Below are 13,310 nucleotides of genomic sequence, written 5' to 3' on the forward strand. Positions count from 1 at the left end.
CGCCTCCACACTCGAAGAGGAACCTCCCTCTCACAACAAACCCATCAACACACACCCAGAGACCATGGGAAACAACAACGACAATAACAACTCCACCTCTTCAGCCACTCCACCCACAAAGAAAACCAGACGCAACCGTCGTCGTCCGCGCTCAGCCGACGCGGCACGGGCTCCATCCAGCAGCTCAGCTACATCGGAACCCGCTTCCTTCCACCCTTACCCTCCCCTGCGCCCCCTCCCACCACTCGCACCGCGCGGCCACGGCCAAGGGCAACAAAGACCAAACGGCGGCGGCGGCGGCGGCGGCAGCAGCAGTGGTATACACCAAACCATCCACAACCACTACCACTACAGCCCCGGCCCGTACGAAAGCTGCAACAGCTACGGCAGCGGCAGCGGCGGCAGCAGTGCCGGCAGTGGCGTTCCGTCTGCAGCAGCAGCAGCAGCAGCAGCAACAGCAAGATACCGACCAGGAACGAGCGCGGCGATGGCGGGCTTACGAGGACCGGACCGTCATGATTTCGTCTACGGCGGCGCTTCGGGGCCGGGGAGCCAGTGCGGGTACGGTGGTGGTGGTGGTGGTGGTGGTGATGGTGGCCGTTTCCCCTCCGTTGCGCACCACCGGCAGGCGAATGCGTATGGTCCGGCGCTCGGCGGTCCGGGGGTTCCGATGGGGTGGTATGGGCAGAATGGGTCGGCTGGTCATGGAGGAGGCGGCGGGGATGGTGGGTCGCAGTACAATTATGATGATGATGATGATGATGATGATGATGATGGTAGTAGTGGTGGTGGTTTTGTCGTCGCGCTTGGTTGGGGGAGGTCGCCGTATGGTTCGTAGATTGCGCGAAGAGGGTTGTCTGGGTCTTTTGAGCGGGCAAATGGCGGCGTGACAGATGAGTTTGTCTATTGAAGAGGGAAACGAACGCGTTGGGATTAGGAGACAGCTGAATGTGTAGAGGCAGTTTGAATGATCAAGGGCCTCCTTCATTCTTCGAAATATGGAGAGTGAATAATAGCCGTCTTTTGGAGACGAGGAAAAGTTTGATGGTCAGAAATGGTTGCTTGTTCAGAAAATTACATTTAGAAAAGGGGGTATTGCTACAATGATCCAAAGAGACTTGCTCGCTGTAAAGGCAGAAACAAAGTATGAAACCATGCGTGATGACAGAAACAAATGTGCAGAAAGATGGCTTGACCAGGAAATTTACAAACCGCGGCGTAGACAGAAAGCTCTCAGCCGTTTCGAAAGTACTGATTCAGCACAAAACAAAGGCGATCAAACCATTTCTTGCATCTCTGTTGTGCTCTTCTGCGACGCCGAGGAAAACTGCCTGCAGGGCTCCATTTCGCGGACGCTGTTAAGATGTCTGCTGCCCAAGGAGCCTCTCCGCGTCGACCGCATATCAATCGTCGTCGTAATTTTGACGCCTTCTGCAAAGTTGGGATATAAAGACTTGAGGCTGCATCGGTCTTCTTCATTCCTACATTTTGGTCCAGCGGCTCGAGCTGACGTGCTCCAGAAACGCGGTCGACTTGAGTCTACGCCGTCGCTGCCGAGTTGGCCGACGATGGTGTTGCCCTGGGAATTGGAAGGCGACGAGGAAGACGCGTAACGTCTTATAGATCCTAGGATGATCGGAAGGAGAGGAGGAAGCGTGATGAGGCAGCCGCAGATAATGAGGGTGTTTAGTTCGAGTGCCGACCAGAGCGCGGGAAATGGATTGAAGAGCGTCTTGTCGGTTACGATCAATAGCCTGTGGAGGTAGTAGAACCGTATTACAGAGGTGACGAGGCCGCTGTAGATGGTCAGCTTGACTGCCGAGCTGGCGCTAGATGTGACTTACAATCCTCCTATCGCAAAAGTTATTGCCAAACTGATTTTTTTCTTCTTTTCCAGGTTCATGTTGACTATTATGGGAAGAGGAGTAATGATGATGAGAATGTCGCTAAGTATTGACATGCCCGCGTGCATGTACCTGTCAACAGTCATTAATCATGTTGAGCCTCCAGGGGTAGGGTCAACTCACCAGATTGCCATGTAGTTGATACATGTACCTGATACCGACTGCTTCCAGAATTTGTGGACGGGATTACAGGCAAAAATTCCTCCAAAAAAGCATACGGTGCAACAAGTTACAATGAAAAGAATGGTAAACCAAGAGGCGAACCTCGTCTTGAAGTCGACAAAGATCCGCAAGAATTGTATCAGAATCGACATCTTGCCAAAGGCAATTCCTGAGAGGTATACCCAAGTGGACACCCAAAACCACTCTTGTAGCGTGACGAGTGCCTCGGGCGTTAGACTCGCTATAGGCTTGCCCATTCCATACTTGAGCTCTGCTGGGCGTAAGCTTTGAAGGCGAGAACATGCAACGGCAAGCAACGAGGAGCTTACGATATAGATATGTTGGACAGAGCACTATTGAGAAGAGGTCGGCGATGACAATCACGGCATCATCCCACCCAGGATGGCGACTGATCCTGAAGCGAGTGTAGAGGCGCAACCCGACAAACCCCGTGGCGATTCCTGACGACACAAGGCAGGCAACTGTTGCCTCCCTCCCAGTAACCATGATGGCAGAGCAACGCAGTGTCGGGAACGAACGATGGAGGGATTGTGTCGTCCGTGCGATCAAAGGTATCCAAATCTTTTGGACGCGAGACCTTTGGCGTTGTCTGGCACGCTTTACCTAGCTCAGGAAAGTCGGAGACGCTGCGAAAGTCTCGGCCATGTATTCGTTCGATGGCCCTGAATTCCAAGGTGTGAAGTGGCGAAATTTTCGCAATGAGCTAGTGCCCGTCGCGCATGGGTGAAGGTTTTCGGGCAAGCGAATGTGCTATCGCCAACGAAGTAGTTGAAGTTGCATCAGATATCGACTGCGCCCATAAAGTATAAGGACAAGAATAAGAGATACACAAAGCATGGATCTGGACCTTGAGCAAGTCTGTCGCATGTTGTTGAATTCCAAGTTCCGGGGCCTATCCCTGATGAGGACGGCTTAAGTGCTTCTTCGCGGCACTCATCTTTGCCATGGTACTTTTGTTGCTCGTATTTACAGGATGTTGGAATTGTTTTTCGAAATTCACCGTACCGACTCCGCTGTTCCGAGTCGCTACTGGATAGAAACGCCCAGTGACTAGTAGGAATAATGGGAGGGGACACTCAGTCAACTTTGGAAGCCTTATGTCCTCTTGGTAGTCGACCCTGGTTGTGCGCGATAAGCAACTTTAAAATTCGGTTGCTCCTCCCCTTGCGGGCTGACCTGGGAGATCCTAGCTACCATATCGGGCCGCCGGAGTGTCGAGGTCCTTACCTAAACGCCCAACGCTGAGCATCGCAAGTAGTTTGGCCAAGCCGCGGGAGCTCATCCGCACAAAGCCACTTGAAGTGGGGTTGTCGTCTTAGGTGCCCGGCAGGACATCCGCTGCGCCATTTCCCCTAGCAGCTTGCCAAACTGACTGCATCAGGCTACAAGCTCGCAAGACGTTGTCTTTGGCTCAGCTCATGAGAGTTCGGCTTGCAACATGCACGCCATCCAGCTTGCTTTCGCACATGGATTGGCGTCACTAGCTGCATGATATCCATGGTAATTGAAATCCACAGTCTTGATTCGATGTGTACAGTCGTCTTCGGTCGTGATTTGTGGCGACTGAGCCGGCCAGGCTCTTGAACTCGAGGTTGACCTCGGCGCGGAATCCGAAAGTGCCGGTGTGTCTGGCATCAACCTTTGTTGCCAATCCAAAGTGCGGTACGTCAGAGGCGGACGTCGTACGAATAAGCCGTGCACCTGATAGTTTCTCGTCCCCGAAACCTTCTCCAGCTGGACCCCGAAGCTCTTGGAAAACCTTGACAGACCTCCGGTGTTCCTTGAAGTGGCTGGTGAGATGACGATCTCGTGGTTGCTAGGGAAGGCGCTGTTAAAAAAAATACAGGGATCCTTGGAAGCTTTGGATAGTTTCCGACCAGGCGTGGTTGTCTCGCATCGCATCGAAGTTCCGGATAAGATGGCCTCCACGCAATCATAACCTCGGTAGGCACATACAATGGAGTCATTTTGCCCAATTGTAGACCCGCATCTTCTTTTTGTCTAGGTCGTTCATCTTTTCTGACAACAATAGGGTCGGTGCTCTTTCCAGTCCTTTGGAAACTCATGACCCGGACGACCCGGCTCAATTGCCCAATTTCCCATTCTCGACCGGCTTTCGGCGCGACTCCTTCAGCGACACTAAAAACCACTTGGGGTTGTCTTCGACCACGGGATCCATCTTGGCAAAGATGCAGGCCAGGGCGAGGGGCGAGCGCATGAGGACGCCGTCAAAAACTTCGAGATCAAGAAAGGGAAATCCAGTGTTGGAAGTGTAGCAGCCATCGTAAATCTTCTTGTCGCCAAAGACACGCCAAAATTTGCGGTAGAACATGGCGTTTTTGCGCCAGTTGGTCGACTTGCGGTAGCTGTCACATGCCACGCCCCATCTGTCGACGACGGCATGACCCACTGCCGTATGGCAAAAAATGCGGTCAGCCAAGACGCGCTCGTTGGCTTCGATGATGCTGGCAAAGCGCTTGTTCACTTGGCGCATTGTGATGACGGCGTCGCCGGCAAACGACATCCAGCGGAGATGGAGCTCGACGGGCAGATCGAGCAGCGAAAGCTTCCGGGTCTTGGGCGAGACGCCATCGTCGTCCATGGTGGCGGGCGAGGGTCATGGGTGAGGTGTTTGGGCGTCGCCCGTGAGATGCAGGCGAGACAGCCTTGTTGTCTTGATATCTGGGCTTCGGAAGCCGAACTGACTCCAATGCCTGCCCCGTTGTCGGTCGTTCTCGGCTGAGCTGACCATCACGTGCATGACGTGAGGTGTCTTGACGAAGAAGCCCCTGCCAGCCTTTGTTGGCGAGGAATACTTCTGCTATCGATTATGAATGCTCTGCTTCAATACTCCAAGAATTCACATGGTACATAACAGTCTGGGTTGAGATATCAAGGCCATGTCGTTTGTTTTGGAACTGAAATCCGATATCGGTCATCCTCCACCTCCCTAATCCATCTGCTCATCAAGCTCCAGACCGGACAATTTACCATCTCAGTCAGCCTTTGTCTACGACAATGATACGCTGGATTCTGCGTGTCCTCCATCATTGTACTCAATGGACAAATTTTAGACAAACACTACCGCAAATGAACGACAAACCTCTGATCGCTCGCCAAGGACTTGTGCGACAGATTTGACATGAAAGAAAACAGAAGCCGAAATCTACAGCCCGACAATACGGAATGCCATCTTTCCAATGGACCTTTCAAGACCGGAGGCCAGTGTCTCCGACGTCCGCTTCTACATACCCGCCATGTCCGCAGACGAGAGCAAAAATGGCATAAATAGCGCGACAATGCCGCCACGCCGAAAGCGAAATGCTTCCTGGACACCAGTCCCGGTCCCGGTTTCCATGTAAATCACTGTCTGCGCATGATACTTTACGGATCTTCCCGGACATTTGAACTCTCACATCCTTACAGCTCTGGAACGCGGAACGCTCCCGTTCAATCAATACCGGCCAAGGACTCAACGGATACGGCTCCATTGGACCCCAAGTTCGCGCCCGTAAAGGAAATCGATGTGAGAAGATTCACAACATATCGTAAAACAGTTGCGTGATTCTCACATCTTTTGTAATTAGCTTCTTTGAAGCCTTGGCTGAATTGTCCAAGCCATCAAGTCACTAACTCGAAGCTGTTCAGCTCGTGCCCTCAAGAAACAAAGACAGCGATGCGTTGTTCATTCATCAAAAGAGACGTTTCAAGTTCCTCTATTTCCATGACATAACTTCGTAAAGGAGCGACCTTATTCCAACCGCCCTGCTCGAGCCCATCCGCACTTCATCACCTCGCATTGTGCGGTGCCCGTTCTTAGGCCTTACAGACGAGGCCAGTGGACGAGTGAGCTCCGGCGCCGCCTCCCTCTACTTGGTCGCGGTCTGGCAAGTGCCCATGCTTTCGCCCTCGGGAATAGCGCAAATACGGCTGCTGCATCCAGCGTTGCCTCCGTAGCAAGTGCCTGCATGACAAATTCGAGTCAGTCCTCTTGCTTTTTTGTCGACTGTGTTTAGTGACTTACCGTCCTTGCACACGGTTTGGACGCCCTCGCCGACGTTGCAAATGGTGCCATCAGGAAGTCCGTCGCGAGCAAAGAGTGACCTCTTGGTCGCCGTCTGACAGCTGCCAACCTCCGATCCGCTGGGAACTGCGCAGATACGGCTGCTGCATCCCGCGTTTGCTGCGTAGCAAGTGCCTGTACGGTCAAGTCAGAATTGGCGTTTTCAGGAGAAGATCCACCAACTGCTTACCGCCAACACACTTGGTCGTCGTGGTGCTGTCAATGGTGCAAGTGGTGCCGTCGGGGAGGCCGTCGGGAGTAGGTGCAGCGACAGCCAGAGCGGCAAAGAAAGAGAGAAGGGCGACCTTGTACTGCATTGTTGCGGTGATGGCTGTGAAGATGCGACAAAGAGTTTTCTTGAGTTGATTGTTCTTGAGGTTTGATGGCGTTGGAGAATGAGCTGATGTTCTGCTGGACGAGCAACAGACTCAACTTCTTTATACACATCCACTGTGGCTATAGAATGTCCGTCTTAAGCAGTGGGTCTCTATTCAATGCGCGTTTCCGCCGCTTTGGGGCGACCAACTCTGGCCCGATGGAACGTACAACGTCCATCATTTCCTTTGATGGTATACAGGCTGAGCTATTCTCATGTCCAGGAATGCCAGACGGAGCACCGGGAAAGGCGCAGGGGCTGGTGCCTGACGCTTGGGGGCCAGGAATTGTGGAGACAACATCTGAAAAAAGACGATGGGGGCTGAAGCGCTGGGGCGATCAACAGCTCCTGGGGCTGAAGTACCTCCCATAGGGCCAAAGGTTTAGCAATGCTTGGGTCGCAAGGTGAGCTTCAATCGGGGTAGCTGTGTGACGAGGTGGTACATGGGGTTCAATCAGTGCAATAGCTGCTGATGCCTATTCAGGAAACCTCTGCAGACTCCATCCAGCACTACAGTTGCACCAGCAGTCCAAGAGACCATCGAATCGGCTCTGTAACGGACCCATCCGTTCAAGATCGTAACACAGTCACTCTGTAAACGATGCCCCCTAATCGAATCACCAGAACAACCACAAAGTCCGCCAAATGTCTCAACATCTACATCCAAAAACAGCGCTCGGACCCCTTATTCACTCCCCACAACGCTTCCTTGCTGTCCTAAGTAGAGCCGATTCCTACCCCTTTGGACGAAAATCATCTAAAGTTGAACGCGCCACACCCCAGCACGAGCCCCTTTCTCAGCATCCTCTCATGCAACGGTAATCGGCTGTGACGGCTTCCTCGCATGAGGACCCCACACTCCACAGGCGTTTGCGTTCCATATGCAGCCTTTGTTTTCTTTACTGAGCCCTATGTTGACCGGCTGACCGGCTTTTACGGTCTTAACCACATTATCCTGCGGTAAGTATGTGTGTGTGTGTGTGTGTATGTGTGTGTGTGCGTGCGCTGTGAGCTGCTGCTGTCTTAGGAGGTTTAGCAGACCCTACCCACCCACCCAATCACGCCCCCAGCGATGATGCCGTGGGGTAGGTAGGTTGGTTAGTAGGTAGGTAGGTATGAGGGCGGCGATGAATTTGTGTAGACTTAGTTACCAGCTCACTCACTCACTCAATCACATCCGCTCGGCTTTCGTCGTGTGTACAAGGAAAAAACTGGACGTGCCGTCGCGGCCAGCACCCGATGTTGGAACACCCCAGTGACCGACTGACCGCGGAGACAGCAACATAGCTCCCTGTTCCGAGCAGTCTGGAATCTGCTCCTTCCATCACTCTCGGCTCGTTCTATTGCGGCAGCCTTTTTGGTGCTTTCGAGAAGTGATCATATCTTTCCGTTTTCTTTGCGAATCGGCGCGTATCGCTACGCCGAGGGAGAACTCTTGTCATGTTTCTAAATACGTATCTACGCGTTTTGCCCCAGATGCATCAGGATTAGTCAGTTCGCTTTAAGCCAAGCCAAGAGGTAGCGTGGTAGTTACGACTCTGGAGAAGTGGATTACATATCTTCCTCACGGCGATCGATCAACTGCAATTAGTTGTTGAACTTTTCGCCCAAACAGATACAGAGATATACACAAAGCAGGAAAAACATTCACATGCCTTAGACGTCTTCAGCAAAAGAAGCCACCATACATAACCTAGCAGCACCGCATCCAACTGACTCGTCACTTATAAAAGTCTAGCAGAGACGCTTTCCTTGCATATATGTGGGCAGCCATCATCATCATCATCATCAGTAGCAGCACCAACACCACGGCCACCAACAGACAGCAGCAGGAAGGAAATCCTGCCTACATACAGTCGACCATGACTCGACAGGAAGGAAGGAAGCTGGGCAAACTGTAATATGATGACAGCCCAACCAACCAGCAGCGCGAGCGAGGCAGACATGGCACATGATGCTGCACCGCCGCTCGCTGTTGTTGCTGCTGCTGCTGACACGTTCATCCACTTAAGTAAGGGCGGCAGGATGCGCATGTCGTATAAGCAGGAGCGTCCATTTCCAGTGTTGGGACAACATTTGAGTCTTGATTCTTCTGCTACCTTTGGTTCCCTTCTGGCTAGCGATACCACTACTCTTGGCTTTTTTTGCTTCTTTTGTCTTAATACTGAATTTCAACAGCCTTTGCATTTGAGATGGCTCAGAATGCGTTGGACTTCATCAGTCGACACGGCTTAGAAGCGAGTGAATGAGAGAGGGAGGGGTGCAGAGGGTTGACAAGAATTGAAGACGTTGCTTGAATGGACTTTTTTGTCTACGCAGGAAAAGACAGGAGTGACTAGACACGGAAAGAAGAGGAAAAGCCGACACCTCTCAAATCTCCAAACGGAACGACGACGACAAAGAAAAAAAAAAAGATGAACCCAGAAGAAAGACACCGCGAAATGACAGGGTAACAAGAAAAGAATCAACCACCAACACCATACCGACAAAGACCGACGGCGGCAGCAAGTCTCCCGATCTAATTGACAACACTACGTCTCTTAGCATGGCGACTGCTCCTTCTTGCCTCTTCGGCCGTCATGCCCACGCCGCTGCCAGCGCTACTCGACTCGGCCTCGCTGTCCTCGAAGCCCTCAAAGTCGCGCTCGACGGCCGTCTCCGGCATCTTCTCGTGGAACACTCGGCGCAACTCTGCGCACGCCTTGAGGTAGTAGTCTTGCACGCCAGGCGTCGGCTTGAGGGGATTCGGCGCCTTGTCCCACCCGTGCGGAACGCCTGGGATGCACGTGTAGACGACCTTCTTCTTGACTTCATTGATCAGCCTGTCGCGCAGGCGCTCGCCCTCGGCGAGTAGCATGTCCCACTCGCAAGTGAAGAGGATGATGTCTTCTGGAAGACCAGCTAGCATGGCAGTGGGTGCAACGCCGGGCGAGAGGTATGGGTTCGCCATGTCCATGGTCGGCGGCTGCAGGTAGGACTCGTCAAAGAGCTGGGTGAAGATGGCAGGGAGCTCCTGGTCGGTCCGAACGCACGTCATGCGGCGCTGCTCGCGTGTTTGCGTATAGTCGACTGACGGATACCACGCCACTATTGCCTTGACGCAGAGCTCGCGCCGCACATTGACTAGCGTTCGCCCCGCCGATAGCGTCTTTTGTGGTATGTTTTCTGTCGAGGGTGGAACACGCTGCATGCCGTAGGGCGTCTCGGCGTTTGGTGGTTCGGGAATGGTCTCGCCTTGTAGCCGCAGAGGCACCGTCAGCGACATGTTGCCTCCGCTGCTGAATCCAGAAACAGCCACGCGCTCGATGTCTATGTTGAGTGATTCCGCATTCTCGGCCAGGTAGAGAATGGCGTCCACTCCATCTTCGACTGCCGTAGGAAAGGGGCATTCAGGGGCGCGGCGATAGTCGACGCTCACCACCAGTGCGCCGACTTCTTGCACGACGGTTGCGCACCAGCGGGCATCGTCTTGGGCTGTGCCAAGGGTAAAGCCACCGCCGTGAAAATTCACGACGACGGGGAATTTTTTGGATCGCAGGCGCTTTTGAATTTCGTAGTCCTCGGGGGCGTAGAATTGGAGAGCGAACTGGCCCTTTGTGGGAGAGACGGTTGTTGGAATCGTGCGCGTAAACGAAGGTTTAGGAGGACGGGGCGGGGCGAAGCGATGGAGGATCATGCCTATCTGCATGAGGACGCGCCAAAATTGAGCCTGTAGGTGCAGCACCCATCGCGGGCGCGGTGCCCTGGAGGTCGGGGGAGTGGACTTGGCCATGAGCAGAAAAGTATACAAGAAAGGGCAAGAGTGGGGAGACGTGGTCAGAGACAAGTCAGCGACGGCGAGTGCATTAGCGCTCCAGAGAGGCAAAAGCAGAGGAGGCGGCGAAGGTACAGTCAGTCGACCAGCGCAGGTGTTTACAAGGAGGAAGAAGAATAGTGAGCGGTAGTCGAGGAATGGCGATAGGCTGTCCAAGGGAACGAGGGAGTTGGGAAGGTTCCGTTGCCAGTGAGGTGCCGCGGTCCAGCCGCATGACGTAGCCGGGGTCTGGCACCCACCTATGTATGTTGTGCAACGGAAGCCTTGGCAACCAACCCCCGACCCCGGACCACTGGAGTTCTCCACGCCTCCACCTTTCCAGTTGTCATGCTTTCGTTCACTTCACGTCGCTGCCGGCCTGAATTGGTATTGTGGGTTGCATGGTGTGCATTCTGCGAGCATTCGCATGGCGCCTATCAGCGCATCAACCAAAAGCAATCATCTACCACCAGACACCATCGCCCGTCGCTGACCATCCAGGGCCCAATCAGTTCCTCGAGAAACCGCAAAAATCCAGAGCTCCTCTCCTGAAATGCCCAGGTCCATGCTAGTCAGAATCAAATCCCAATCTGGCCGCTTGTAACAGGCCGTCGATTACCAAAACGCCATGCCCGAAACCCGAATCACTACAGCGCAAGAGACCGCCCGCGAGCCGAATCGCCCCGCTAGACTACGACGAAGTCATCGTCGTCCGACTTCGAGGCCTTCTTCTTGCCCTTGGCCGAACGACGCACCTTGACCTGTGCAGCCTCGCCGTTCTCGTCGAGCACCTCGTACTCTTCCTCAACCAGCTCGTGCGTCTTGCGATCCTCGAAACGCTCGATGGCCTGGACAAGCGCCTGGTTGAGGATCTGGCTGCCTTGACTGGGGCCTCGCTGGGCATCAAACGAATATGTAATCTCGGCATCGGGTTCGGGCGCGGCCGAGGCCTCGACGGGCTCCTCGTCGGCCGACGAGTCGCTTGATGTGTAGGACTCGCTCGGGAGAATCTCTTGCTTGCGGAGCTTTGCGGCGCGGTTTACGGACTTGGCATTGTCGCGCTTGAAGGCGGCGTTCATACTGTTGACCGCGTCAGTTGATGCTGCAACATATCGTCCCAGCTGTGCGCGACTTACCCCGAGGCGTAGCGGAAGGGCCTGGGCTGCTCGCCGGTCCGGCCAGGGCCATGCTGGCCGCCCAGGGCCCACTTGTGCTTCTGTTCGTGGTCGCGGTTGTAGTCGACGGCAGCGGAGCGGAGATCGTTAGAGATGGACTGCTCGGGAGCCATGGTCGACGCGATGGGATGTTGTATGCGAGAAGGGGAACGACTTGTGGTGAGGTAGAATTGATGAGGTGAATCGAGGTCGGTTTGGATGGGTGGGGATGCGGCGGAGACGGAGGTTAAGAGGCGAGCTAATAGGTGCAAGTTGTCTTATGGGTCAAGAGGGTCGATGGAGGTCGTGACCGGTGCAGAGGATGACTCGGACCAGCTGAGTCACTCGCCGAATGGAGTAGTGGCGGTGCGCAGAGGGGAAGTCCAGCGGCGTCTCGAAAAGGAGGGGGAGGGGGGTTCCTGGAAGGGCACGGCGATGTTTGCACGGATGCGGATAGCAAGGTGGGCAGCGGAGTTGAGAATACCTGAAGGGCGCAGGATAAAGGCAGGCGTTGGTTGTTGTTTATGTACGGGGGATGACGCCAGCCAGCGGGCTTCTAAGTTGGGACAAAGGGACTAGGACCGGACGAGATAAGGAGCAGGTGGCAGATGGACACGGGACCATCCATACATCATCATCCTCTTGGTGCCCTGAAAGCCATCCACGCTTCAGCTGATGGTGATGGGGGGAGCGGAGAGAGCGTGATGCTGGGCCCAGCCTGCCATCAGCCTCAGGTCTCCACCTCCATGTCCATGTCCCAGTCCATGCCCCAGGTCCGGCCCGGCCGTCGATTATCGCGCCTCGCTCGCGCACATGGGGGCGTTGGTTGGGTCCGTTTGTTGCAAAGCACCTTGGTGGTGATCGTGCATCACGACAAACTGAACGTCCTTGGCCGATGATCCTCCGCGTTTCCCCCTACGCGTTTGAATTGCACTTCATTACATACGCCCGTAGCCACCCAAGCCGCGAAGCCCCTCCCCAAATCTCTCTGCATTCCGGATCCACCGCCCCCCCGTAAGCAGCATTTGCCTGGGTCCCCGCCGGATCGAGTCCATGTCATCCTCCCGGCCCTCCGCCTACTGCGCGGTCGACGTCATTGCCCTCGCCCATGTTGCTATCGCTGTCGCTGTCGCTGTCGCTGCTCTCCACTTCCGCCTCCTCGCTGGGCAGCATGTCGGGAAACCAGCCGTACGTTTCCAAACTGACTAAATATTCTCCCAAGCTGCCCCGATCCACGTGGACGCCCTCGGCGCGTAGGGCAGCTGCCTGTCTACTCGCACCCGACGGGCCTCTTTGTCGACAAGTCAGCCTCGAGCGCCCCAGCAAATCACGGGACATGCGTGAGACAAGGAATTCAAGGCGCTTACCTCGGACTGATGCTGCCCTTGGAGTTGATGACGCGCTGCCATGGCACGTTGGCCGTATGCCACTTCGGCCTGCTCCGGTTGCTCTCATCGGCCGCGTTCGGTGACGACGCCAGGTGTTTGAGACAGACGCCGACTTGCCTGCAAGGGTCATGGTCAGACCTCACCAGCAACGCCCCCAAACCGTGTCACGCACCTTGGGCACTCGGCTGCTCGTGAAGACAAGTCAGTCGTCGACTACAGATACCTGAAGCTGCGGTTTGCACTTACGTCTCCCCACCAGGCGCGCAATGTGCCCGTAGGACGTAACTCTGCCGTGTGGAATCTCCTGGACTGCCTGATAGACGGCAGCGAACCATGCGGCGGCCTCCTCGGACTGGCGAGGCATAGCTCCAAGAATGCCAAAGATGGTCACCGGGCAGGCCCCGTACAGTAGGAACAGAGCACGTCACTGCCAGCCCGCAAGACGACCG

At 54.8% G+C, this 13,310-nt stretch overlaps 6 protein-coding genes across 6 annotated transcripts; all 6 read right to left on the reverse strand.

The window, feature by feature from the left end:
- Positions 1–1,276: 1,276 nt before the first annotated feature.
- Positions 1,277–2,573, reverse strand: IWZ02DRAFT_494020 (uncharacterized protein; the record flags this gene model as incomplete). The annotated part of the gene is made up of 4 exons (XM_066769983.1): positions 1,277–1,796; positions 1,845–1,976; positions 2,028–2,337; positions 2,396–2,573. The coding sequence occupies 4 exons, from the start codon at positions 2,571–2,573 to the stop codon at positions 1,277–1,279; spliced, it is 1,140 nt and encodes a 379-aa protein (XP_066619112.1).
- Positions 2,574–5,956: 3,383 nt separating this feature from the next.
- Positions 5,957–6,467, reverse strand: IWZ02DRAFT_494022 (uncharacterized protein; the record flags this gene model as incomplete). The annotated part of the gene is made up of 3 exons (XM_066769984.1): positions 5,957–6,051; positions 6,112–6,285; positions 6,341–6,467. 3 exons carry the CDS (start codon positions 6,465–6,467, stop codon positions 5,957–5,959), a joined length of 396 nt encoding a protein of 131 aa, XP_066619113.1.
- Positions 6,468–8,250: 1,783 nt separating this feature from the next.
- Positions 8,251–8,559, reverse strand: IWZ02DRAFT_436594 (uncharacterized protein; the record flags this gene model as incomplete). The annotated part of the gene is made up of 1 exon (XM_066766544.1): positions 8,251–8,559. One exon carries the CDS (start codon positions 8,557–8,559, stop codon positions 8,251–8,253), a length of 309 nt encoding a protein of 102 aa, XP_066619114.1.
- Positions 8,560–8,992: 433 nt separating this feature from the next.
- Positions 8,993–10,594, reverse strand: IWZ02DRAFT_91067 (Alpha/Beta hydrolase protein). The gene has a single exon (XM_066771403.1). The coding sequence runs from the start codon at positions 10,296–10,298 to the stop codon at positions 9,045–9,047; it is 1,254 nt and encodes a 417-aa protein (XP_066619115.1). The 5' UTR covers positions 10,299–10,594; the 3' UTR covers positions 8,993–9,044.
- A 314-nt stretch (positions 10,595–10,908) lies between these two features.
- On the reverse strand, positions 10,909–11,844 carry IWZ02DRAFT_91083 (uncharacterized protein). Its single transcript, XM_066771405.1, has 2 exons — positions 11,456–11,844; positions 10,909–11,399 (listed from the first exon to the last, which is right to left on the reverse strand). Exons 1-2 carry the CDS (start codon positions 11,605–11,607, stop codon positions 11,006–11,008), a joined length of 546 nt encoding a protein of 181 aa, XP_066619116.1. The 5' UTR covers positions 11,608–11,844; the 3' UTR covers positions 10,909–11,005.
- Positions 11,845–12,529: 685 nt separating this feature from the next.
- On the reverse strand, positions 12,530–13,249 carry IWZ02DRAFT_385078 (6-O-methylguanine DNA methyltransferase; the record flags this gene model as incomplete). The annotated part of the gene is made up of 4 exons (XM_066765375.1): positions 12,530–12,764; positions 12,841–12,978; positions 13,034–13,046; positions 13,108–13,249. Coding segments are annotated over 4 exons (528 nt in total), but the record flags the coding sequence as incomplete, so codon positions are not given.
- Between the last annotated feature and the right edge of the window lie 61 nt (positions 13,250–13,310).

This window comes from Phyllosticta citriasiana (genome assembly GCF_038021145.1).
Source record: "Phyllosticta citriasiana strain CBS 120426 chromosome Unknown IWZ02scaffold_15, whole genome shotgun sequence".
NCBI classification, from domain to species: domain Eukaryota; kingdom Fungi; phylum Ascomycota; class Dothideomycetes; order Botryosphaeriales; family Phyllostictaceae; genus Phyllosticta; species Phyllosticta citriasiana.

Coding starts and splice junctions, on each gene's coding strand:
- IWZ02DRAFT_91067 (XM_066771403.1), bottom strand. CDS start 10,298: ATGGCCAAGTCCACTCCCCCGACCTCCAGGGCACCGCGCCCGCGATGG.
- IWZ02DRAFT_91083 (XM_066771405.1), bottom strand. CDS start 11,607: ATGGCTCCCGAGCAGTCCATCTCTAACGATCTCCGCTCCGCTGCCGTC. Junction 11,400..11,455: donor CCCTTCCGCTACGCCTCGGG/GTAAGTCGCGCA, acceptor CGCGGTCAACAG/TATGAACGCCGCCTTCAAGC.